General features: G+C 41.9%; 1 protein-coding gene across 2 annotated transcripts; it reads right to left on the bottom strand.

The window, feature by feature from the left end:
• Positions 1–4,031: 4,031 nt before the first annotated feature.
• LOC130357577 (odorant receptor 131-2-like) lies at positions 4,032–12,150 on the bottom strand. 2 transcript variants are annotated; one of them, XM_056560285.1, is made up of 2 exons: positions 12,029–12,150; positions 4,032–5,233 (listed from the first exon to the last, which is right to left on the bottom strand). In XM_056560285.1, the coding sequence occupies exon 2, from the start codon at positions 5,187–5,189 to the stop codon at positions 4,272–4,274; it is 918 nt and encodes a 305-aa protein (XP_056416260.1). In that variant the 5' UTR covers positions 5,190–5,233; positions 12,029–12,150; the 3' UTR covers positions 4,032–4,271. The 2 variants fall into 2 exon arrangements, with proteins under 2 accessions (XP_056416260.1, XP_056416261.1); XM_056560286.1 differs by lacking the exon at positions 12,029–12,150 and adding an exon at positions 5,306–5,398.
• Between the last annotated feature and the right edge of the window lie 12,199 nt (positions 12,151–24,349).

Raw genomic sequence — 24,349 nt, 5'->3', positions numbered from 1 at the left:
GATGTGTGGAAAGCAGATAGAAGAAGTGTGAGGTAATTCCAAGGGAAGCCTAAAGGAAATCTCTCATCACATCAGCCCCACCACTCCGCCAGTGTTCCCCGTACAGGAGTTGGTAAGTCATACCCTGCAATGTCAGAAATTGGACCTTACCAGAAAAGTCCAACACAGGTGTAGAGTATGTACAACACAAAGAGAAACACAGCCACACATCCACCATTTGTATAATGATCTGATTGCTTCTCAGGATTATTTCAAAAACTAACAGGTTGTTATTATACATTTTGATCAAAAAGTACAAGCCCACTCGCCACGTCAAGGCCACCTATTCAGAGTGGGTCACTAACCTGTCCGTTAGTGGGTCACTAACCTGCACTGGTGTAGTGCCGGGTGGCGACCACTGCCTCCGAGACACCATGCCCACAGTCGGAGCGACCCAGTGTCCAGACAGTCCCACTGCTGCCCGATCAAACCCCTGGCTCAGGGCCACACCACCCCACAGACAAAGCATCACAGAAACAATGGCCGCCAGGTGTAGAGTAATCTGGCACTGCTCAGACCTGATAAGCTGCTTCCAGCACTTTCCTCCACTGCTCCGGTATCCATACTAAGAGCTTAAAGGGGTACTCCTGTGGAAAACTTTTTTTTTTAAATCAACTGGTGCCAGAGAGTTAAACAGATTTGTAAATCACTTCTATTAAAAAATATTAATCCTTCCAGTACTTTTTAGGGACTGTATACTAAAGAGAAATCCAAAAAAGAAATGCATGTCCACAATGCTCTCTGCTGACCTCTGCTGTCCATTTTAGGAAATGTCCAAGGCAGGAGAAAATCCCCATAGCAAACATATGTTGCTCTGGACAGTTCCTAAAATGGACAGCAGAGGTCAGCAGAGAGCACTGTGATCATGACATCAGAGGAAATGCATTAATTTTTGGGATTTCTCTTTAGTATACAGCCCCTAAAAAGTACTGGAAGGATTAAGATTTTTTAATAGAAGTGATTTACAAATCTGTTTAACTTTCTGACACCAGTTGATTTAAAAAAAAAAAAAAATAAAGATTTCCACCCCTTTAACCCCTTAACCCCTTAAGGACTCAGCCCATTTTGGCCTTAAGGAATTTAATTTTTACGTTTTCATTTTTTCCTCCTCGCCTTCTAAAAATCATAACTCTTTTATATTTTCATCCACAGACTAGTATGAGGGCTTGTTTTTTGCGCGACCAGTTGTCCTTTGTAATGACATCACTCATTATATCATAAAATGTATGGCGCAACCAAAAAACACTATTTTTGTGGGGAAATTAAAACGAAAAACGCAATTTTGCTAATTTTGGAAGGTTTTGTTTTCACGCCGTACAATTTCTGGTAAAAATGACGTGTGTTCTTTATTCTGAGGGTCAATACGATTAAAATGATACCCATTATTATATACTTTTATATTATTGTTGCGCTTAAAAAAAATCACAAACTTTTTAACCAAATTAGTACGTTTATAATCCCTTTATTTTGATGACCTATAACTTTTTTATTTTTCCGTATAAGCGGCGGTATGGGGGCTCATTTTTTGCGCCATGATCTGTACTTTTTTTTGATACCACATTTGTATATAAAAAACTTTTAATACATTTTTTATAATTTTTTTTTAATAAAATGTATTAAAAAAGTAGGAATTTTGGACTTTTTAAATTTTTTTTCGTTCACGCCGTTCACCGTACGGGATCATTAACATTTTATTTTAATAGTTCGGACATTTACGCACGCGGCGATACCAAATATGTCTATAAAAAATGTTTTTTACGCTTTTTGGGGGTAAAATAGGAAAAAACGGACGTTTTACTTTTTTATTGGGGGAGGGGATTTTTCACTTTTTTTTTACTTTTACTTTTACATTTTTTTACATTTTTTTTTACACTTGAATAGTCCCCATAGGGGACTATTCATAGCAATACCATGATTGCTAATACTGATCTGTTCTATGTATAGGACATAGAACAGATCAGTATTATCTGTCATCTCCTGCTCTGGTCTGCTCGATCACAGACCAGAGCAGGAGACGCCGGAAGACGGACGGAGACAGGAGAGGGGACCTCCGTGCGGCGTTATGAATGATCGGATCCCCGCAGCAGCGCTGCGGGCGATCCGATCGTTCATTTAAATCGCGAACTGCCGCAGATGCCGGGATCTGTATTGATCCCGGCACCTGAGGGGTTAATGGCGGACGCCCGCGAGATCGCGGGCGTCGGCCATTGCCGGCGGGTCCCTGGCTGCGATCAGCAGCCGGGATCAGCCGCGCATGACACGGGCATCGCTCCGATGCCCGCGGTTATGCTTAGGACGTAAATGTACGTCCTGGTGCATTAAGTACCACCTCACCAGGACGTACATTTACATCCTGCGTCCTTAAGGGGTTAAGGACCCGGGCTTTTTCCGTTTTTTTCATTTTTCATTTTTCCTCCTTAACTTAAAAAAATCATAACTCTTAAAAATTTTCACCTAAAATTCTATATGATGGCTTTTTTTTTGCGTCACTAATTCTACTTTGTAATGACATCAGTCATTTTACCCAAAAATCTACGGTGAAACGGGAAAAAAAATCAATGTGCGACAAAATTGATGAAAAAACACTATTTTGTAAGTTTTGGGGGCTTCTGTTTTTACGCAGTATATTTTTTGTCAAAAATGATACCTTATCTTTATTCTGTAGGTCCATACGGTTAAAATGATCCCCTACTTGTATAGGTTTGAATTTGTATCACTTCCGAAAAAAAATCATGAATACATGCAGGAAAATTTATATGTTTAAAATGGTCATCTTTTGACCCCTATAACTTTTTTATTTTTCTGTGTTCAGGGCGCTTTGAGAACTCATTTTTTTGCGCCGTCATCTGAAGTTTTTTGTCGGTACCATTTCTGTTCTGATCAGACTTTTTGATCACTTTTTATTCACTTTTTTGTGGTATAAAAAGTGATCAAAAATGCGCTATTTTGGACTTTGGAATTTTTTTGCGTGTACGCCATTGAACGAGCGGTTTAAAAAGTGGTATATTGTTATAATTCGGACATTTCCGCACGCGGCGATACCACATATGTTTATTTTTATTATTATTTACATAATGTTTTTTTTATTTTTGAAAATGCCGGGTGATTCAAACTTTTATTAGGGGAAGGGATAATTGAAAGGGTTAATGATCTTTTTACACTTTTCTTATGCAATATTATAGCTCCTATAGGGGGGGCTATAACGTTGCATTTACTGATCTTTTACACTGATTGATCCATCTCCATAGGAATGGATCAATCAGTGTTTTCGGCGATTGATTGCTCAGGCCTGGATCTCAGGCTTGAAGCATTCATTCGGTGATCGGACAGCACAGGAGAAGGTAAGAAGACCTCCTCCTGTGCTACAGCTGTTCGTGATGCCGCGATTATACCGCGGCGATCCCGAACAGCTCCCTGAGCTAACCGGCACATTTTACTTTCGTTTTTAGCCACGCGGCTCAGCTTTGAGCGCGCGGCTAAAGGGTTAATAGCGCGCGGCACAGCGATCAGTGCCACGCACTATTAGAGGCGGGTCCCGGCTTCACTATGACGCCAGGCCCGCCGCGATATGATGCGGGTTCACCGTGTGACCCCGCGTTATATCGCAGGACCGGGACCCAGGACGTACACATTCGTCATGGGTCCTTAAGAGGTTAAAGGGTACTCCACTGCCCTAGTGTCCGGAACATTTAGTTCTGAATGCTGGGTACTGGCTGCAGGGGTCGTGACGTCACACCATGCCCCCTCAATGCGGGTCTATGGGAGGGGGCGTGACGTCCGTCACGCCCCCTCCCATAGACTTGCATTGAGGGGGTGTGACATCATGAGGGGTGTGGCCGTGATGTCACGAACCCCGCACCCAGCATTCTGAACTAAAGGTTCCGGACGCTGGGGCAGTGGAGTACCCCTTTAATTTGTGGTGGAGACATATCGAAAATATGAAATATAAAGAGGAGAAATGTCGCCCTCAGCGATGCTGAGAACTTCTTTATTTAAACATACAAACAGCGGGGCTGCACATGGCAGAGGTATATGTCGGCAGTTCGTCTGGCCTCGGTGTTTGCGTTGGAATACCTCTTTAGGTCTCAACCTTACTGGACCTTTATGAACGTGACAAGGTTGGGTAAAGGGAGTGGATAATTGGGGTTCTTTGCAGTTATAACAGAATTTCGCAGGTTTTCCGGAGGGTCAGACAATGTATTCAAGTTTTGATTCTGGGGGGAACCATTTGCTTATGCTTGGGAGGAATATATCTTCTTAATGCATTTGTTGAACACTTCATCTCTAATCCCATATATAAGAGGACTGAGGAACCGTGGCAAACACATGAAGAGCAGGAAGTTAAAGCCCATTAAAATGACAACATACTCTCCATTGTACGACTCAGTGAACGAGGACGTCAATGACAGGAGACATAGTAGTAGTTGGATGGCATGGAGCATCAGGGTTCTACTAGCCTTGGAAGCATAAGAACTCTTGGAATTCGTTTTCCGAGCTATGATAATAACTCTGACGTAGGTGAACAGAATGACAACAGCCACCAGAACCAGGCTACCGATGGAGGAAAAGGACCTTATGATGGACTGCAGAGGTATCACTATGAGGGACTCCTGTCTGCATGCAACACCTTGGAGGAAAAAACCTTTCTCGACTGAGACGATCAGGACGATAAAATCAGCAACGTGAGGGAATAGCCCAACAAACCACATGACTGCAATGACGAAGTGAGATCTTCGAGTTGTACAAAAAACGACATGCCTCAATGGGAAGCAAATGGCTATGTAACGCTCCAAAGACATGACGGCAAGGTTATAGGGAGTCACCTTGAAGGTTGTAGCTGCAAGAGTGATCATAAGATAGCAGACAGGCAGTGGAATGTATATAAGAAATGTATAGACCACAGAAAGAATAAGTCCCAGGATGAGATACAACGTATCGTTGATGAGCATGTGGGCGAAGAGGACATATCGAGCGTTCTCCTGGACATGAGGAGTGGTGAAGTAGACAGTCAGAAGGACAACGATGAAGTAGATGAAGAAAGTGAAGAACAAGAATGTTAAGATAAAAAATATGACTTTCAGAGACTCGTATTCCTTAGTGTCCAGGAAGGTCAGCGGGGCCACAAATGGATCAACACTGGTTATGTTCATTACTGCTGAGTCTGGAGAGACGATGAGAGGCGGAACTGTCCACACTAGAAGGAGAATAGATATAGTAAGGTGGATTGTCCATAAGTAAAAACCATTCCAAAGCAATTCTCTCCTACCTAGATAAATTATAAGGATTCATATATTAGACCAAGGTGAATTCTTCCGCCTTTAACTTTGTCCAACCATGAATATGCTTGAATGCTCTCAAGTGGTAACCCTAGTTGATGGAACCAGGGGTGGGATTTAAAGAATACCTGCCATGAGCCAGTTCACTTCCCCTTCATGATACACCCCCCCCCCCATCTTTATTTTATTATTTGTTAGTTGTCTATCTTGATATTGTTCTGTATCTTCTGCTCAGTCTCACTGAGCTCCACAGACTGGGAACAGGTGTTCCCCAGCAGGTGAATCATTATTTATAGCCTTGCTGTGGAGAACCTCCCTCAGTCTGCTACACACAGCCCAGAGCAGTTCAATGTGAGATTGGCTGTGATTGGCTGAGACCACACACACACACACACACCTCCCTCTATACAGTCTATACACTGTGCTGAGCTGAGGTCCCATCTACATTTCCGGACTTTTATCTCTGCCAGGGTGCTGCAGGAGACAATCTGCTAGCAGGACTGCAGGCAGGACCAGAAGGACGACCCCTAGTGGCAAAACTTTTAGGGGTTAATTTAGCACATAAAGTTACAACCTTTTATTGAGAAGTATATTAGAAAAGTCATTCAAATAGGTTAATCTATAACATATACATTTTTCTCCCAGCCTTGATAATGCTTTCTAAATACAAACATTTAGCTCATAAATACATTATCCGATCAGCGCTCCGGGTCCGATTACTGGCGATCACGGGGGCCGGGGCATTGTGATGTCCCGGCACCGCCCCCGTGTGATGTCACGCTCTGCCCCCTCAATGCAAGCCTATGGGAGGGGGCGTGACAGCTGCATAGGCTTGCATTGAGGGGGCGAAGCGTGACGTCACACGGGGGCGGGCCGTGACGTCACAATGCTCCGGCCCCCGTGATAGGCAGTAATCAGACCTGGAGCGAACATGCTCCAGGGACTGATTATAACGGGGTGCTGCGTGTAAGATCATCGGGGGACCCCTGCGATCAGGCATCTTATCCCCTATCCTTTGGATAGGGGATAAGATGTCTTAGCGCTGGAGTACCCCTTTAAAGCTATATATATATATATATATATATATATATATATATGCCATCAAATTATATAATACAGTATCAGAACCACCCTCAGTGTATGTATAAGCAGTGTTCGGTACCCATCTACCAGCTACTAAAACATAGAATTGATGTACGACTGAGAAATCCCTTTCCAAATGTCTAAATCTTAGTCCATTCCTTTTCTCACCAGAGTAGCGGGTCCAGTTTCAGTTGCTAACATTTTTTAACCTGGGGCATATCTGGATGAGTTTTGTCGTGAACACAGCACCATGCAGAATTTTGGAGGTTTTCCCCCCAAGAGTGTCTCTAGCGCACAGTGGGAGGGCATCCCTTCTCAGGTGTCCTGTTTCCTGCTTTGAAAATAAAAACCTACTAGTCAAAAATGAAAAACCAGCTGAGCAAGGGCCCTTTTGCAAACACAATGTGGGCTTCCAGCTGCAGTTGATGCCACATGGCTGTCATGTCATGAAAGATTTTCAGCATTTTTCTTGCGAAAGGTTATAATGAGTAAAGTCTTTAATTGCACCACAGTGAACCTACCTGTTCTACAGCTTTATCTTTACATCACCACTAGCAACTGCCCAAATGCGAGGAACACTCTAGAGACTTTTACTCAGTATGACTACTACCAAAGCTTTCTTAGGGTGGGTTCACACCACAATTTTTCTATACAGTTTTTGGATACAGTTTTAAAAAAAAAACAACAAAAAAAAAAACTTATGCAACCGTACATGGCCATAGACTTTCCATTCAAAACCATATGCACCATATTGTATACGGGTGTGTACGTTTTTCAAACCACACGGTTTTTAAATTTTTTTTTTCTGGACAGAAAACCGTGGTCTACCTCGGTTATTGGTCTGGGTGAAAAACCATATTAACCTGTATACAGGTTTTTTTTAACATGGAAGTCAATGGGAACCGTACAGACCTGTATGTAAATACGGTTCAATACAGTTTTCACCATACAGTTTTTGACTTTGCACAGGTTTTTTTTCTTGGAATTTCAATCAAACAAGTGAAACTTTATTTATAATGGAGTGAAAAAATCTAAAAGTATAAGTTTTTTTTATTAAAAAACGGATGCAACCGGATATAATTTTTCAGGGGGGATATGATAAATGTATATAAGTATATTAATGGCCCATACAAAAAATATGGAGAAAAACTGTTCCAGGTTAAACCCCCCCCAAAGGACGAGGGGGCACTCCCTCCGTCTGGAGAAGAAAAAGTTTAGTCTAAAGGGGCGACACGCCTTCTTTACCGTGAGGACTGTGAACTTATGGAACAGTCTACCTCAGGAACTGGTCACAGCAGGAACAATTAACAGCTTTAAAACAGGATTAGATACATTCCTGGAACAAAATAACATTAATGCTTATGAAGAAAGAGAAAATCCCATCCCTTCCCCAATATCGCGCGACACCCCTACCCTTCAATTCCCTGGTTGAACTTGATGGACGTATGTCTTTTTTTCAACCGTACTAAGGGTGCACGCACACCACGTTTTTGTTATACACTTCCCGTATACGGTTTCAAGTTAAAAACTGTATGGAACGGTATAGAAAACCGTATGCATTGACTTAACATCGTAAACTTTATGTCAAACGCACCATCCAGTTGCATCTCATACAGTTTTGTCAAGTTTTTTACCCGTATCCAAAACTGTATCCTACCACGTTTCTTGGTCCGGGTGAAAAACTGTATTAAACTGTATACAGTTTTTTTTTAACATGGGAGTCAATGGGAACCGTACAGAACTGTATGTGCGTATGGTTCCATCAGGTTTTCACCATGCGGTTTTTGACTTTGCACAGTTTTTTTTCTTAGAATTTCAATCAAACAAGTGAAACTTTATTCAAAATGGAGTGAAAAGTTAAAAACGTATATTTTTTTATCTTAAAAAACGGATGCAACCGGACATCATTTTTCAAACAGTACATGGTTTTCAACCGTATATGGGTTAAAATTTGTACACACGTTTTGACACAGTTTAGTCAGGTTTTGAGGAATCCGTTTTTGTTTTTTTTAAATAAAAAACCTGATAAAAAACTGTATTGCAAAAACGTGGTGTGAACCCACCCTTAGAGGTAAGGGTGCTTTCACACCACGTTTTGTACTTACGGTTCCCGTATACGGTTGGGAGGAGGGGGGGGGCGGTGCTTAATTGCGGCGCCCGCACTCAGCCGTATTCGGGAACCGTATTTAATGCATGTCTATGAGCCGACCGGAGGGAACCGCAGCCTCTGGTTGGCTGCGTTTTCAGCCGTAGGCAAAAACGCGGTTGACCATTCCACCTATCCTCCCAGAGGGCACCACATGTACAGTACCTGAACCAAACTCAGTACCTAAACATTACTAGTATATATATATATATATATATATATATATATATTGTACAGTCCAAGAAGAGCAGGAAAATAAGGAGGCACTCATGTTTTTGTCGGGGTGACAGCAAAACTTCTTTATTTCAGGTGCGGCGTGCGATCATCAGCGTGGGACGCCAGACCAGTACAGACAGGTAGTGACAAATGTTTCACGCCCCTTCTGGGCGTTTCTTCAGACTCACCTTCCCCCTGGTTCACGCACCTGAAATAAAGAAGTTTGCTGTCACCCCGACAAAAACGTGAGTGCCTCCTTATTTTTCTGCTCTTCTTGGACCAACACCCGGGTCGGTACGGACGGCATCACAACACCGCTCGCTGTATTACCAGCACATGGTTTCGGTATTGCTCATAGAACATTAAGGGATAGTAGCAGCTGTGCCGGTGCTGTTTCTACGTTGTGAATATATATATATATATATATATATATACTGTATCTACAGTAAAGATGTACAGTGGTCCCTCAACATACGATGGTAATCCGTTCCAAATGGACCATCGTTTGTTGAAACCATCACATGTTGAGGGATCCGTGCAATGTAAAGTATAGGACAGTGGTCTACAACCTGCGGACCTCCAGATGTTGCAAAACTACAACACCCAGCATGCCCGGACAGCCAACGGCTGTCCGGGCATGCTGGGAGTTGTAGTTCTGCAACATCTGAAGGTCCGCAGGTTGAAGACCACTGGTATTGGAGGTTATACTCACCTGTCCCCGCCGCTACGGACCGTCACCGCTCGTCACCGCTGCCCTGGATGTCGCCTCCCATCGCTGTCGCCGCGTCCCCGAGTGTCCCCGACGCTCCGGTAAGGCCTCTGCTTCCCCGGCATCCTCGCTCTCCGTCGTCGCCATCACGTCGCTACGCACACTGCTCCTATTGGATGACGGGACAGCGTGCACAGCGACGTGATGACGATGATGGAGAGCGCCGACGATACAGGGGAGCGCGAAGAGGACGCACCGGAGCCCCGAGGACAGGTAAGTGATCGTCAGTGGACCACACGGGGCACCGTAAATGGCTATCCGGTGGTAGATGAAGCAGTCTGCGCTGCCAGATAGCCGTTTATGCGATGGCCCCGACATACAAAAGCATTGTATGTTGATGCTGCCTCTGAGAGGCCATCATATGTTGAAATGATCGTATGTCGGGGCCATCGTACGTCGGGGGGGGGGGGGGGGGGTCACTGTATATTGTCCCAGATTTTATTAGTATCATTAAAAAAATCCTTCCAGTATTTTCCTATACACTCATTAATTGTCAATCTACCTTTGTGATATACAGAATGCATTGTAACATATGTAATCTGTCGTATATAGGTAGTACCAAACGCACACTAAAAATAAAGAGAATCCAGGAACATATACGCGCGACACAAAGTCTGCATGTTGTGAACATCTCGGGTGTCTCGCGACACTTCCATGATGTTTACTCTGGAGATTTGGCCTCACTTACGTTTCATGTAGTAGAATTGGTCTTTAATCTATGGTGAGGAGGTGATCACTTGAAGGGGTAATCCAGGAAAAAACTTTTTTTTATATATATATATATATATCAACTGGCTCTAGAAAGTTAAACAGATTTGTAAATTACTTCTATTAAAAAATCTTAAACCTTTCAGTACTTATGAGCTTCTGAAGTTAAGGTTGTTCTTTTCTGTCTAAGTCCTCTCTGATGACACCTGTCTTGGGAAACGCCCAGTTTAGAAGCAAATCCCCATAGCAAACCTCTTCTAAACTGGAAAAGAACAACCTTAACTTCAGAAGCTCATAAGTACTGAAAGGATTAAGATTTTTTAATAGAGGTAATTTACAAATCTGTTTAACTTTCTGGACCCAATTGATATATATATATATATATATATATATATATATATATATATATATATATAAAAAGTTTTTTCCTGGAATACCCCTTTAAGACTGCTAAGAGATTAGGAAGTCTTTTGGATTCACACTTTAAAGATGGCTCAACCCATTGTCTTAAATTACAGGTCAGATTTAATTCTTCATTACTGATATACATTTATACAGTACATATCACCTTCATACCTATGTGCCGGGTACTTGGTCTTGTTAAATACTGTTTTCTCATAGTGTCATTTCTTATAAGATCAGGTTTCATTCTTGGTTAGTATTCACATTAAGTGTTTTTAATACATGTTAATTGTACTGGTTGGTCCAATAGGATTGACTTTCTGTCTCTGCCCCTCCCTTTCCACTCGAGGATCACCATAAAAACCTGCTTGTTACCTGTATTCCTGTGCATAGAGTAGAAAGGAACTGCTGATCATATGTAGGTCCAGCAGAAGACCAAAATCATATACAGTGACCCCCCCCCCCCCGACCTATGATGGCCCCGACCTACGATCATTTCAAGATACGATGGCCTCTCAGAGGCAGCATCAACATACGATGCTTTTGTATGTTGGGGCCATCGCATAAACGGCTATCCGGCAGAGCAGACGTTTACGGTGCTCCGAGTGCCCCGACGATCACTTACCTGTCCTCACGGGCACTGGCACATCCTCTTCGGGGTCCCCTGCTCTCCTTCAACGTCATCACGTCGTCACACACGCCATCCCGTCATCTAATAGGAGCGGAGTGCGTAGCGACGTGATGGCTGTGCCGGAGAGCGAGGATTCCGGGCAGCAGAGACGTTCCGGAGCGACGGGGACACCCCGTGGACGCAGCGACAGCGATAGAGGGCGACATCCAGGGCAGCGGTGACGGGTCCGGAGCGGTGGGGACACGTGAGTATTACCTCCTATACTTTACATTGCACGGATCCCTGAACATACGATGGTTTCAACAAACGATGGTCCATTTGGAACGGATAACCATCGTATGTTGAGGGACCACTGTATAAGAGAAAAACAAGCCTAATCACCAGTCTAGATTAGAACGGGGAGGGACTTAGAATAAAAGATAACTTTTAGTCATTCTTATTAAAACATATATGATACAAAACACCCAGGGGGAGATTTATCAAAACCTGTGCAGAGGAAGAGTGGTGCAGTTGCCCATAGCAACCAATCAGATCGCTACTTTCATTTTCCACAGGCCTCTAAAGAGGCCTGTGGAAAATGAAAGAAGCGATCTGATTGGTTGCTATGGGCAACTGCACCACTCTTCCTCTGCACAGGTTTTGATAAATCTCCCTCCCAGTGTGCAGTGCCTTAAAAAAGAGGCCAGAAGATGCAAGACGCAATCTCTTGTTTTGCCGGATAATAGCGTCTGGACAAGTGTTACCTAACGCTAACCTACCTGTGCGTGATAAGGAAAACCAGGGGCCAGTGGGCAATTATGGCAGCATTAGGCCGACTCACAGCCTCCTCCCAGTAACCTCCAGTGTGGCTAAGCACACATACAATGGTAGGAGGGAGGCAGACTACAAGCCCCACCCAAGTTGGCTGATATAGGTGCATGGCCTCACAGGTGAACCTTAATGCTGCCTGGAAAGTGTTCAAGGCGCTACATGTACCATGTGAAATGGACTCAATGGTTAGAGTAGAGATAATAGTAAGAGTATGCAAGGCCTTGTGGAATGTGGGAATACTAGAGAATATATGGATGACAGTGTGGACATAAATCATATGTTCTGGGACTGCGTTACATTGAATGAGTTGCGACATGGTGGGATGGATCTTACAGTGATAGCTTGTGGTATTACAATACAGAGGAGGCTGGAAGTTGGTTTATTGGGATATGAAGAGGAGGAGGAGCTATTGCTATAATTATATCACACAATAAGTAATTGTAAGACATGAGATAGAGGAGAAACCACTTAATGTCAGTATATTAATAGGGAGATGCAACTACTTTAACAGGAAAGCCTACAGTGTGCCAAAATAATGGAGTCTTTTGGCACCAGAGCGACTGGAACCTCTAGACCCCAACAGCAATACCCCCAGATTCAGCGACTAGACCCTCATTCATTCTCCCAACTCCATATGACATGTCACAATACTTTATGAGATTTCTCTATTGGACAATAAAAGAAGCACCACTGCTCCATGGCATTAAAGGGGTACTCCACTGCCCCAGCGTTCTGAACATTTTGTGACGTCACGACCCCCGCAGCCCGCACCCAGCGTTCGGAACAAAATGTTCAGAACACTGGGGCAGTAGAGTACCCCTTTAACCCCTTAAGGACTCTGTTTGTAATTTTGTAATTTTTTCCTCCTCGCCTTTTAATAGCCATAACATTTCCACCTACAGAGCCGTATGACGACTTGTTTTTTGCGCCGTATTATTTAATGAATGCCTCATTTTACCACAAAATCCATTCTGAAACAGAAAAAACACAACTGTTTTATTTTTCCGTATACGGGGATGTATGTTGGCTAATGTTTTTGGGCCATGACCTGTATTTTTTATCAATACCATTTTTGTTTAGATCCGGCTTTCTAATTAGTTGTTATTGATTTTTTTTTTATGGTATATAAAGTTAATAAAAATAAGCAATGGCTTTTATGTTTTTTTGTTTTTTTTTACTTTTACGCCATTCACCGTGCATTTTCATTAACATTACTTTTTAACAGTTCGGACAACTCCTCATGTGAAATATTATTTATAAAATGAAAAAAAAAGGGGGGTGATTTAATTTTAAAAAAATATATTTTTCAAATTTTTATTTATTGTTATTTATTTTTTGTTATTTATTTACATAGGAGACTATTACCTGCAGTCTTTTGATTGCCAACAATGTTCAATGCTGTGACATACAGTAGCATAGCATTGATCAGTGTTGTAAGCGCTCTGTGCTCTGACAATTGGACCTCCGGCTGGCATCTTAACTGACCAGGACCATTTGATAGAATTTTGAAGGTCCCCAACATCCCCCTTGAGCTAAGTGGCAATTGTAATTTTTGCTTTTGGATGTCGCAATCCACTTTGATTGAGGCATCCAAAAGGTTAAGCTCTGCTACATGTGGCTGGTGATACGATGGAATATTATTACTTACCAAAGTCTTGGATGTTGTCCTGGTTTTCGGACATTTTGTTTCTGGGGGATTCAGTTGAGTATCTTCTCCGTCTTGTCCATTCTGGGTGAAATCATTAATATGAATAGGGCATAAGCTACGAGAACTCCCTGAACACAACTCCTATATATCATCCACAGGTGTCCCGGGTGGCCGAGCTGCTATTCCACTCCAGCGGCTTCATGACATGTAAATATACAGCACAGAATAATAACCACGGTCTCCTCAGGATCTGACAGCTGTCTCCGAGGACGGCAGAATTATAGTAATTACAAAAATTTTAAGAAATCCGGGTAATGTGATCATTGTCAAAACTAAGAAAATGCTAAATCAAAAATATTTTCTCATTGAATTTGCTTCAATTTAAATATGGTGTAAGGGAAAGATTAGCAGGAAGCGCACACGGATGGCCGACCGGTGACATATCAGGTGAACTTTATTTTGTCACTTGGCAACTCCGCCATGAAACATTTAGCCCCATAATCTGAATCCTATCATGTAGTCCCTGGCCCTATCTTACATGAAGGATAGCTTTACGCCTATCCCATACATGTTTAAACTCCTTCACTGTATTTGCAGCGACCACTTCTGCAGGAAGGCTATTCCATGCATCCACTACTCTCTCAGTAAAGTAATACTTCCTGAGATTACTTTTAACCCCTTATGGACTCAGGGTTTTTCCGTTTTTGCACTTTCGTTTTTTCCTCCTTACCTTTTAAAAATCATAACCCTTTCAATTTTCCACCTAAAAATCCATATTATGGCTTATTTTTTTGCGTCGCCAATTCTAATTTGCAGTGACATTAGTCATTTTACCCAAAAATGCACGGCGAAATGAAAAAAAAAATCATTGTGCGACAAAATCGAGAAAAAAAAACGCCATTTTGTAACTTTTGGGGCTTCCGTTTCTACGCAGTGCATATTTCGGTAAAAATGACATCTTATCTTTATTCTGTAGGTCCATGCGGTTAAAATGATCCCCTACTTATATAGGTTTGATTTTGTCGCACTTCTGGAAAAAATCATAACTACATGCAGGAAAATGTATACGTTTAAAAATGTCATCTTCTGACCCCTATAACTTTTTTATTTTTCCACGTACAGGGCGGTATGAGGACTCATTTTTTGCGCCGTGATCTGAAGTTTTTATCAGTATGATTTTAGTTTTGATCGGACTTTTTGATCACTTTTTATTCATTTTTTTAATGGTATAAAAAGTGACCAAAATACGCTTTTTTGGACTTTGGAATTTTTTTGCGCGTACGCCATTGACCATACGGATTAATTAATTATATATTTTTATAGTTCGGACATTTACGCACGCGGCGATACCACATATGTTTATTTATTTATTTTTTTACACTGTTTTATTTTTTTTATGGGAAAAGGGGGGTGATTCAAACTTTTATTAGGGATGGGGTTAAATGACCTTTATTAACACTTTTTTTTTACATTTTTTATGCAGTGTTATAGGTCCCATAGGGACCTATAACACTGCACACACTGATCTCTTATACTGATCATTGTTATCCCATAGGGACCTATAACACTGCACACACTGATCTCTTATACTGATCATTATTATCCCATAGGGACCTATAACACTGCACACACTGATCTCTTATACTGATCATTACTATCCCATAGGGACCTATAACACTGCACACACTGATCTCTTATACTGATCATTATTATCCCATAGGGACCTATAACACTGCACACACTGATTTCTTATACTGATCATTATTATCCCATAGGGACCTATAACACTGCACACACTGATCTCTTATACTGATCATTACTATCCCATAGGGACCTATAACACTGCACACACTGATCTCTTATACTGATCATTATTATCCCATAGGGACCTATAACACTGCACACACTGATCTCTTATACTGATCATTATTATCCCATAGGGACCTATAACACTGCACACACTGATCTCTTATACTGATCATTATTATCCCATAGGGACCTATAACAATGCACACACTGATCTCTTATACTGATCATTGTTATCCCATAGGGACCTATAACACTGCACACACTGATCTATTACACAGATCACAGGCGTGTATTAACACGCCTGTGATCAGCATTATCGGCGCTTGACTGCTCCTGCCTGGATCTCAGGCACGGAGCAGTCATTCGTCGATTGGACACCGAGGAGGCAGGTAAGGGCCCTCCCGGTGTCCGGTCAGCTGTTCAGGACGCCGTGATTTCACCGCGGCGGTCCCGAACAGCCCGACTGAGCAGCCGGGTCACTTTCAGTTTCACTTTAGAAGCGGCTGTAGGCTTTGACCGCCGCTTCTAAAGGGTTAATACCGCACATCGCCGCGATCGGCGATGTGTGGTATTAGCCGCGGGTCCCGGCCGTTGATTAGCGCCGGGACCGACGCGATATGATGCAGGATCGTGGCGCGATCCCGCTTCATATCGCGGGAGCCGGCGCAGGACGTAAAAAAATCATAACTCTTTTATATTTTCATCCACAGACTAGTTTGAGGGCTTGTTTTTTGCGCGACCAGTTGTCCGTTGTAATGCCATCACTCATTATATCATAAAATGTATGGCGCAACCAAAAATATACAATTTGTGTGGGGAAATTAAAAAGAAAACCGCAATTTTGCAAATTTTGGAAGGTTTTGTTTTCACGCCGTACAATTTATGGTAAAAATGACGTGTGTTCTTTATTCTTAGGGTCAATACCATTAAAATGATACCTATGAAAACATACTTTTCTATTATTGTTGCGCTTAAAAAAAATCACAAACTTTTTAATCAAATTAGTACGTTTAAGATCCCCCTATTTTGAAGACCTATAACTAATTCCATATAAGCGGCGGTATGAGGGCTCATTTGCCGTGATCTTTAATTTTTTATTGATACCATATTTGCTTATATAAAACTTTTAATACATTTTTTATAAAAAATTTTTGGAATAAAATGTTATAAAAAAGCAGCTATTTTGGAATTTTTTTTAAAACATTCATGACATTCACCGTATGGTCACTACAATGTGAGCGGGCTCAGCCACATCAATTAGAAAAGGGGTGCTGCTATACGTATCAATGTAATACAGTATCCAGAAAGAAAAAGAAACACGCAAAACAGCGCACACCCATAAATATCAAAAAAGTACTCTTTATTAATACATGAATCAAAAAGACAGACAAGATTCTTAAAAACATTTAAAACAGGCCTAAAGCAGCCAAAGCACAAAACAGGGTGAGCTCCCTCAACAAAGGGATCCCCACCCAGGGCACATGCCTATTACAGTACATCAATATCGTCCCTATGTCATACAAATAAGCTACCGCATAACACTAAATTCATCACAACACCCCTGAGGAAGTTGCCGACGGGCAACGGAACGCGTGGGGTCTTTAGGGGGGCACTTGCCTGGTAACTCCTCCATTTAACCGTCCTGTGTCACTTCACCACTACTTGCTACATGAGAATACAGGTTGTATATGGGCTGTTGTGATGAATTTAGTGTTATGCGGTAGCTTATTTGTATGACATAGGGACGATATTGATGTACTGTAATAGGCATGTGCCCTGGGTGGGGATCCCTTTGTTGAGGGAGCTCACCCTGTTTTGTGCTTTGGCTGCTTTAGGCCTGTTTTAAATGTTTTTAAGAATCTTGTCTGTCTTTTTGATTCATGTATTAATAAAGAGTACTTTTTTGATATTTATGGGTGTGCGCTGTTTTGCGTGTTTCTTTTTCTTTCTGGATTCACCGTATGGTATCATTAACATTTTATTTTAATAGTTCAGATATTTACACACGCGGCAATACCAAATATGTATATAAAATATTTTTTTAACACTTTTTGGGGGGTGAAATAGGGAAAATGGGACAATTTACGTTTTTATTGGGGGAGGGATTTTTTCTAATTTTTTTTACTTTATTGTTTTTTTACTTTTTTTACTTTTATTTTTACACTTTAATGGTCCCCATAGGGGACTATTTATAGCAATCATTCGATTGCTAATACTGTTCAGTGCTATGTATAGGACATCGGCGATCTTCTGCTCTGGTCTGCGGGAAGGCAGATCAGAGCAGAAGACACCCGGAAGGCAGCGGAGGCAGGTGAGGGGACCTCCGGCTGCCGTGCTGCGATCAACAGCCGGGACCTGCCGCGCATGATCCGGGCATTGTTCCAATGCCCGCGGTTATGCTTAGGACGTAAATGTACGTCCTGGTGCATTAAGTACCACCTCACCAGGACGTACATTAATGTCCTTTGTCATTAAGGGGTTAATCAGCCAAAACTCATACTGAACATACTGGATCTTAAAGGGGTACTCCGGTGAAAACCTTTTTTCTTTTAAATCAACTGGTGCCAGAAAGTTAAACAGATTTGTAAATTACTTCTATTAGAAAATCTTAATCCTTCCTGTACTTATTAGCTGCTGAATACTACAGAGGAAATTCTTTTCTTTTTGGAATTCTCTCTGATGACATCACGAGCACAGTGCTCTTTGTTGACGTCATTACAATAATAATAATAACTCTTTATTTATTGTTGTCCTTAGTGGGATTTGAACCCAAGGCCCCAGCGCTGCAAGGCAGCAGCACTAACCACTGAGCCACCATGCTGCCCTTAGCATACATCTGCTATGCACGGTTGCTAAAATGGACAGAGATGTCAGCAGAGAGCACTGTGCTCGTGATGTCATCTGTGTTCCAAAAAGAAAGGAATTTCCTCTGTAGCATTCAGCAGCTAATAAGTACAGGAAGGATTAAGATTTTTTAATAGAAGTCCTTTACAAATATGTTTAACTTTCTGGCACCAGTTGATTTAAAAGAAAAAAGGTTTTCACCGGAGTACCCCTTTAAGATTAAATTGACCCGAAATAAAGAGGTTTTTTGCCTGATGTCGGCTGAGGCAGAGCCATTCAAAATCCAGATCTTACAGGCCTCACTTTCTGTGAAAGGAGTCCAGGTTACGCCGGCAGTTAGAATTGGCCATAGTCAGGCGCTACTAGCGGCAACGGCAAAATCTGCCCTGGACCGAAGCCAACTGAAAGTGTATAGCATCCCCTAAGGAGCGCGAATATCGATGCATGAGAATCTACTATTTCTTGGTCAAATTCCAAAAAGTATTATCATAGCGTTTGTCGAAAATGAGTCGTTTAGCGAGAATTGTCACAGAAATCCGCTATGCTTTCACCCCCATAGTATGAACTTTGTGGTCTTGTATCTGGATGGGACGCAAATCCCTGGGAAACCATATCAGCCAAATTTTGGCGCAGAATTAGCTGTTAGAGCGTATCTTGCTCTTGTAGCAAAAATCGGATAGCGGATTATTCATAGATCGTGAAGAGTTAATGAATGGTTACATGTTTTTCTCGTTCAAGAGCCGGGGGGGGGAGGGGGGGGGGGGAGGGGCACTATTCACTCATTAAGACCTGAAATCTCCGCGCTGAAATAAGATTTTCTGAACCAACTCCTCACACAGTAAATATGATAGTATATGATCTGAATACAAACATTCTCCAGATAAACAATCACCGAGAGATATTGATTGACTATAATTCAAATGAATAATTTACAGTTGTCAATTATCGCTAAATCAGATCCGTATATTAGCCGTATGTTTCAGGGCGTATTTCCGTTCGATTTCTTACCTGATCAACATGTTGAACAGCGCCCCGGAGAATACATTGTGAATACGGATACATCAAAGCAACGTGAAAGTCACTGGATATTAATTATAATATGTCCTAATGAGCGGGCACTATTTTTCGATAGCTTTGGCTTTTCTGCCAGACTCTACGACATTCCTAAAAGAATTTGTGCAATTAAAAAAAAAAAAGAAATTGTAAAACTTACATGTATCAAAGCAGACCCGCCCCCGCAAAGCACAACCGCTTCCGCAAAGCAGACCCGCCCCACACCCTGCCCCTGCTATGCAAGTCTAAGTCTACCGTCCCGCCCCCTCCCATAGACTTGCATAGCGGGGGAGGGGGGTGATGTCACATGGGGCGGAGTCGTGACGTGATGATACGCCGGCCCCGTGGTCAGCACCCGGCAGTTTGTAAGCTGGCAGCACAGCCTGCAGCTCAAAGAGGTGGGTGCCGAATGCAAGATTGTGGGGGTCCCCAGCGGCGGGACCCCCGCGGTCAGACATCTTATCACCTATCCTTTGGATAGGGATAAGATGTCTTAGGGCCGGAGTACCCCTTTAAAAGGAATGATCAATTAGTGGATATGTTTTTTTTTTGTGTTTTTTCAGCACTTAAAGGGGTACTCTGCTGCTCAGCATTTGGAGCTTTTGACATCATAGCCCTGCCCACACATGAAGTCATGCTCCACCCCCTCAATGCAAGTCTATGGGAGGGGGAGGGGCTATGATGTCACAAGCTCCCGACCCTGGCTCCAGCATTCAGAACAGTATGTTCCAAACGCTGAGCAGTGGAGTACCCCTTTAATTGTTAACTAAATAGACTTCATCTGACCCCCTATGTCCGCTTTTAGGGCCCATAATGACCTTCTGAATAGATCTGTCTGATACCTGTGTCTGCCTTTTCTTTTCTCACATAGCATCTATTATCACTTTTGAGACCCCTAATGTATCCTGAATAGGGTTATCTGACCCCTATGGCCTCCTCCACTAGCCATACGGATTCCTTCCTTTGTTTTTGTTTTCTCATGACTGGCCAAGACTAATCTATTATGGCTTTTGAGATCCCTAATGTTTTTTTTTGAATAGGGCTCAAAATATGTATATATCTAGACTATCTGATGTGTATACTGGACTATCTGATGTATATACTGGACTATCTGATGTGTATACTGGACTATCTGATGTGTATACTGGACTATCTGATGTGTATACTGGACTATCTGATGTGTATACTGGACTATCTGATGTGTATACTGGACTATCTGATGTGTATACTGGACTATCTGAGGTGTATACCGGACTATCTGATGTGTATACCGGACTATCTGATGTGTATACCGGACTATCTGATGTGCATACTGGACTATCTGATGTGTATACTGGATTATCTGATGTGTATACTGGACTATCTGATGTGTATACTGGACTATCTGATGTATATACTGGACTATCTGATGTGTATGCTGGACTATCTGATGTGTATACTGGACTATCTGATGTGCATACTGGACTATCTGATGTGTATACTGGATTATCTGATGTGTATACTGGACTATCTGATGTGTATACTGGACTATCTGATGTGCATACTGGACTATCTGATGTGTATACTGGACTATCTGATGTGTATACTGGACTATCTGATGTGCATACTGGACTATCTGATGTGTATACTGGACTATCTGATGTGTATATTGGACTATCTGATGTGTATACTGGACTATCTAATGTGCATACTGGACTATCTGATGTGTATACTGGACTATCTGATGTGTATACCGGACTATCTGATGTGTATACCAGACTATCTGATGTGTATACCGGACTATCTGATGTGTATACCGGACTATCTGATGTGTATACTGGACTATCTGATGTGTGTACTGGACTATCTGATGTGTATACTGGACTATCTGATGTGTATACTGGACTATCTGATGTGTATACCGGACTATCTGATGTCTATACTGGACTATGTGATGTGTATACTGGACTATGTGATGTGTATACTGGACTATCTGATGTGTATACTGGACTATCTGATGTGTATACTGGACTATCTGATGCGTATACCGGACTATCTGATGCGTATACTGGACTATCTGATGTGTATACCGGACTATCTGATGTGTATACTGGACTATGTAATGTGTATACTGGCCTATGTGATGTGTATACTGGACTATGTGATGTGTATACTGGACTATCTGATGTGTATACTGGACTATCTGATGTGTATACCGGACTATCTGATGTCTATACTGGACTATGTGATGTGTATACTGGACTATGTGATGTGTATACCGGACTATCTGATGTGTATACCGGACTATCTGATGTGTATACCGGACTATCTGATGTGTATACCGGACTATCTGATGTGTATACTGGACTATCTGATGTGTATACTGGACTATCTGATGCGTATACTGGACTATCTGATGTGTATACTGGACTATCTGATGTGTATACTGGACTATCTGATGTGTATACCGGACTATCTGATGTGTATACTGGACTATCTGATGTGTATACTGGACTATCTGATGTGTATACTGGACTATCTGATGTGTATACCGGACTATCTGATGTGTATACCGGACTATCTGATGTGTATACCGGACTATCTGATGTGTATACTGGACTATGTAATGTGTATACTGGCCTATGTGATGTGTATACTGGACTATGTGATGTGTATACTGGACTATCTGATGTGTATACTGGACTATCTGATGTGTATACTGGACTATCTGATGTGTATACCGGACTATCTGATGTCTATACTGGACTATCTGATGCGTATACTGGACTATCTGATGTGTATACTGGACTATCTGATGTGAATACTGGACTATCTGATGTGTATACTGGATTATCTCATGTGTATACCGGACTATCTGATGTGTATACCGGACTATCTGATGTGTATACTGGACTATCTGATGTGTATACTGGACTATCTGATGTGTATACTGGACTATCTGATGTGTATACCGGACTATCTGATGTGTATACCGGACTATCTGATGTGTATACCGGACTATCTGATGTGTATACTGGACTATGTAATGTGTATACTGGCCTATGTGATGTGTATACTGGACTATGTGATGTGTATACTGGACTATCTGATGTGTATACTGGACTATCTGATGTGTATACCGGACTATCTGATGTCTATACTGGACTATGTGATGTGTATACTGGACTATGTGATGTGTATACCGGACTATCTGATGTGTATACCGGACTATCTGATGTGTATACCGGACTATCTGATGTGTATACCGGACTATCTGATGTGTATACTGGACTATCTGATGTGTATACTGGACTATCTGATGCGTATACTGGACTATCTGATGTGTATACTGGACTATCTGATGTGTATACTGGACTATCTGATGTGTATACCGGACTATCTGATGTGTATACTGGACTATCTGATGTGTATACTGGACTATCTGATGTGTATACTGGACTATCTGATGTGTATACCGGACTATCTGATGTGTATACCGGACTATCTGATGTGTATACCGGACTATCTGATGTGTATACTGGACTATGTAATGTGTATACTGGCCTATGTGATGTGTATACTGGACTATGTGATGTGTATACTGGACTATCTGATGTGTATACTGGACTATCTGATGTGTATACTGGACTATCTGATGTGTATACCGGACTATCTGATGTCTATACTGGACTATCTGATGCGTATACTGGACTATCTGATGTGTATACTGGACTATCTGATGTGAATACTGGACTATCTGATGTGTATACTGGATTATCTCATGTGTATACCGGACTATCTGATGTGTATACCGGACTATCTGATGTGTATACTGGACTATCTGATGTGTATACTGGACTATCTGATGTGTATACTGGACTATCTGATGTGTATACTGGACTATCTGATGTGTATACCGGACTATCTGATGTGTATACCGGACTATCTGATGTGTATACCGGACTATCTGATGTGTATACTGGACTATCTGATGTGTATACCGGACTATCTGATGTGTATACTGGACTATCTGATGTGTATACTGGACTATCTGATGTGTATACTGGACTATGTGATGTGTATACTGGACTATCTGATGTGTATACTGGACTATCTGATGTGTATACCGGACTATCTGATGTGTATACTGGACTATCTGATGTGTATACTGGACTATCTGATGTGTATACTGGACTATCTGGTGTGTATACTGGACTATCTGATGTGTATACCGGACTATCTGATGTGTATACTGGACTATCTGATGTGTATACTGGACTATCTGATATATATACTGGACTATCTGATGTGTATACTGGACTATCTGATGTGTATACTGGACTATCTGATGTGTATACCGGACTATCTGGTGTGTATACTGGACTATCTGGTGTGTATACTGGACTATCTGATGTGTATACTGGACTATCTGATGTGTATACTGGACTATCTGATGTGTATACTGGACTATCTGATGTGTATACTGGACTATCGGATGTGTATACTGGACTATCTGATGTGTATACTGGACTATCTGATGTGTATACTGGACTATCTTATGTGTATACCGGACTATCTGATGTGTATACCGGACTATCTGATGTGTATACTGGACTATCTGATGTGTATACTGGACTATCGGATGTGTATACTGGACTATCTGATGTGTATACCGGACTATCTTATGTGTATACCGGACTATCTGATGTGTATACTGGACTATCTGGTGTGTATACCGGACTATCTGATGTGTATACCGGACTATCTGATGTGTATACTGGACTATCTGATGTGTATACTGGACTATCGGATGTGTATACTGGACTATCTGATGTGTATACTGGACTATCTGATGTGTATACTGGACTATCTGATGTGTATACTGGACTATCTGATGTGTATACTGGACTATCTGATGTGTGTACTGACTTTCTGA

This window comes from Hyla sarda, chromosome 2 (assembly GCF_029499605.1).
Source record: "Hyla sarda isolate aHylSar1 chromosome 2, aHylSar1.hap1, whole genome shotgun sequence".
Classification (NCBI taxonomy): Eukaryota; Metazoa; Chordata; class Amphibia; order Anura; family Hylidae; genus Hyla; species Hyla sarda.
Note: the sequence above shows the minus strand (reverse complement) of the source record. Positions and strands in the feature narration are given on the sequence as shown.

Excerpts from the sequence above, each read along its gene's own strand:
- LOC130357577 (XM_056560285.1), bottom strand. The coding sequence starts at position 5,189 with ATGAACATAACCAGTGTTGATCCATTTGTGGCCCCGCTGACCTTCCTG.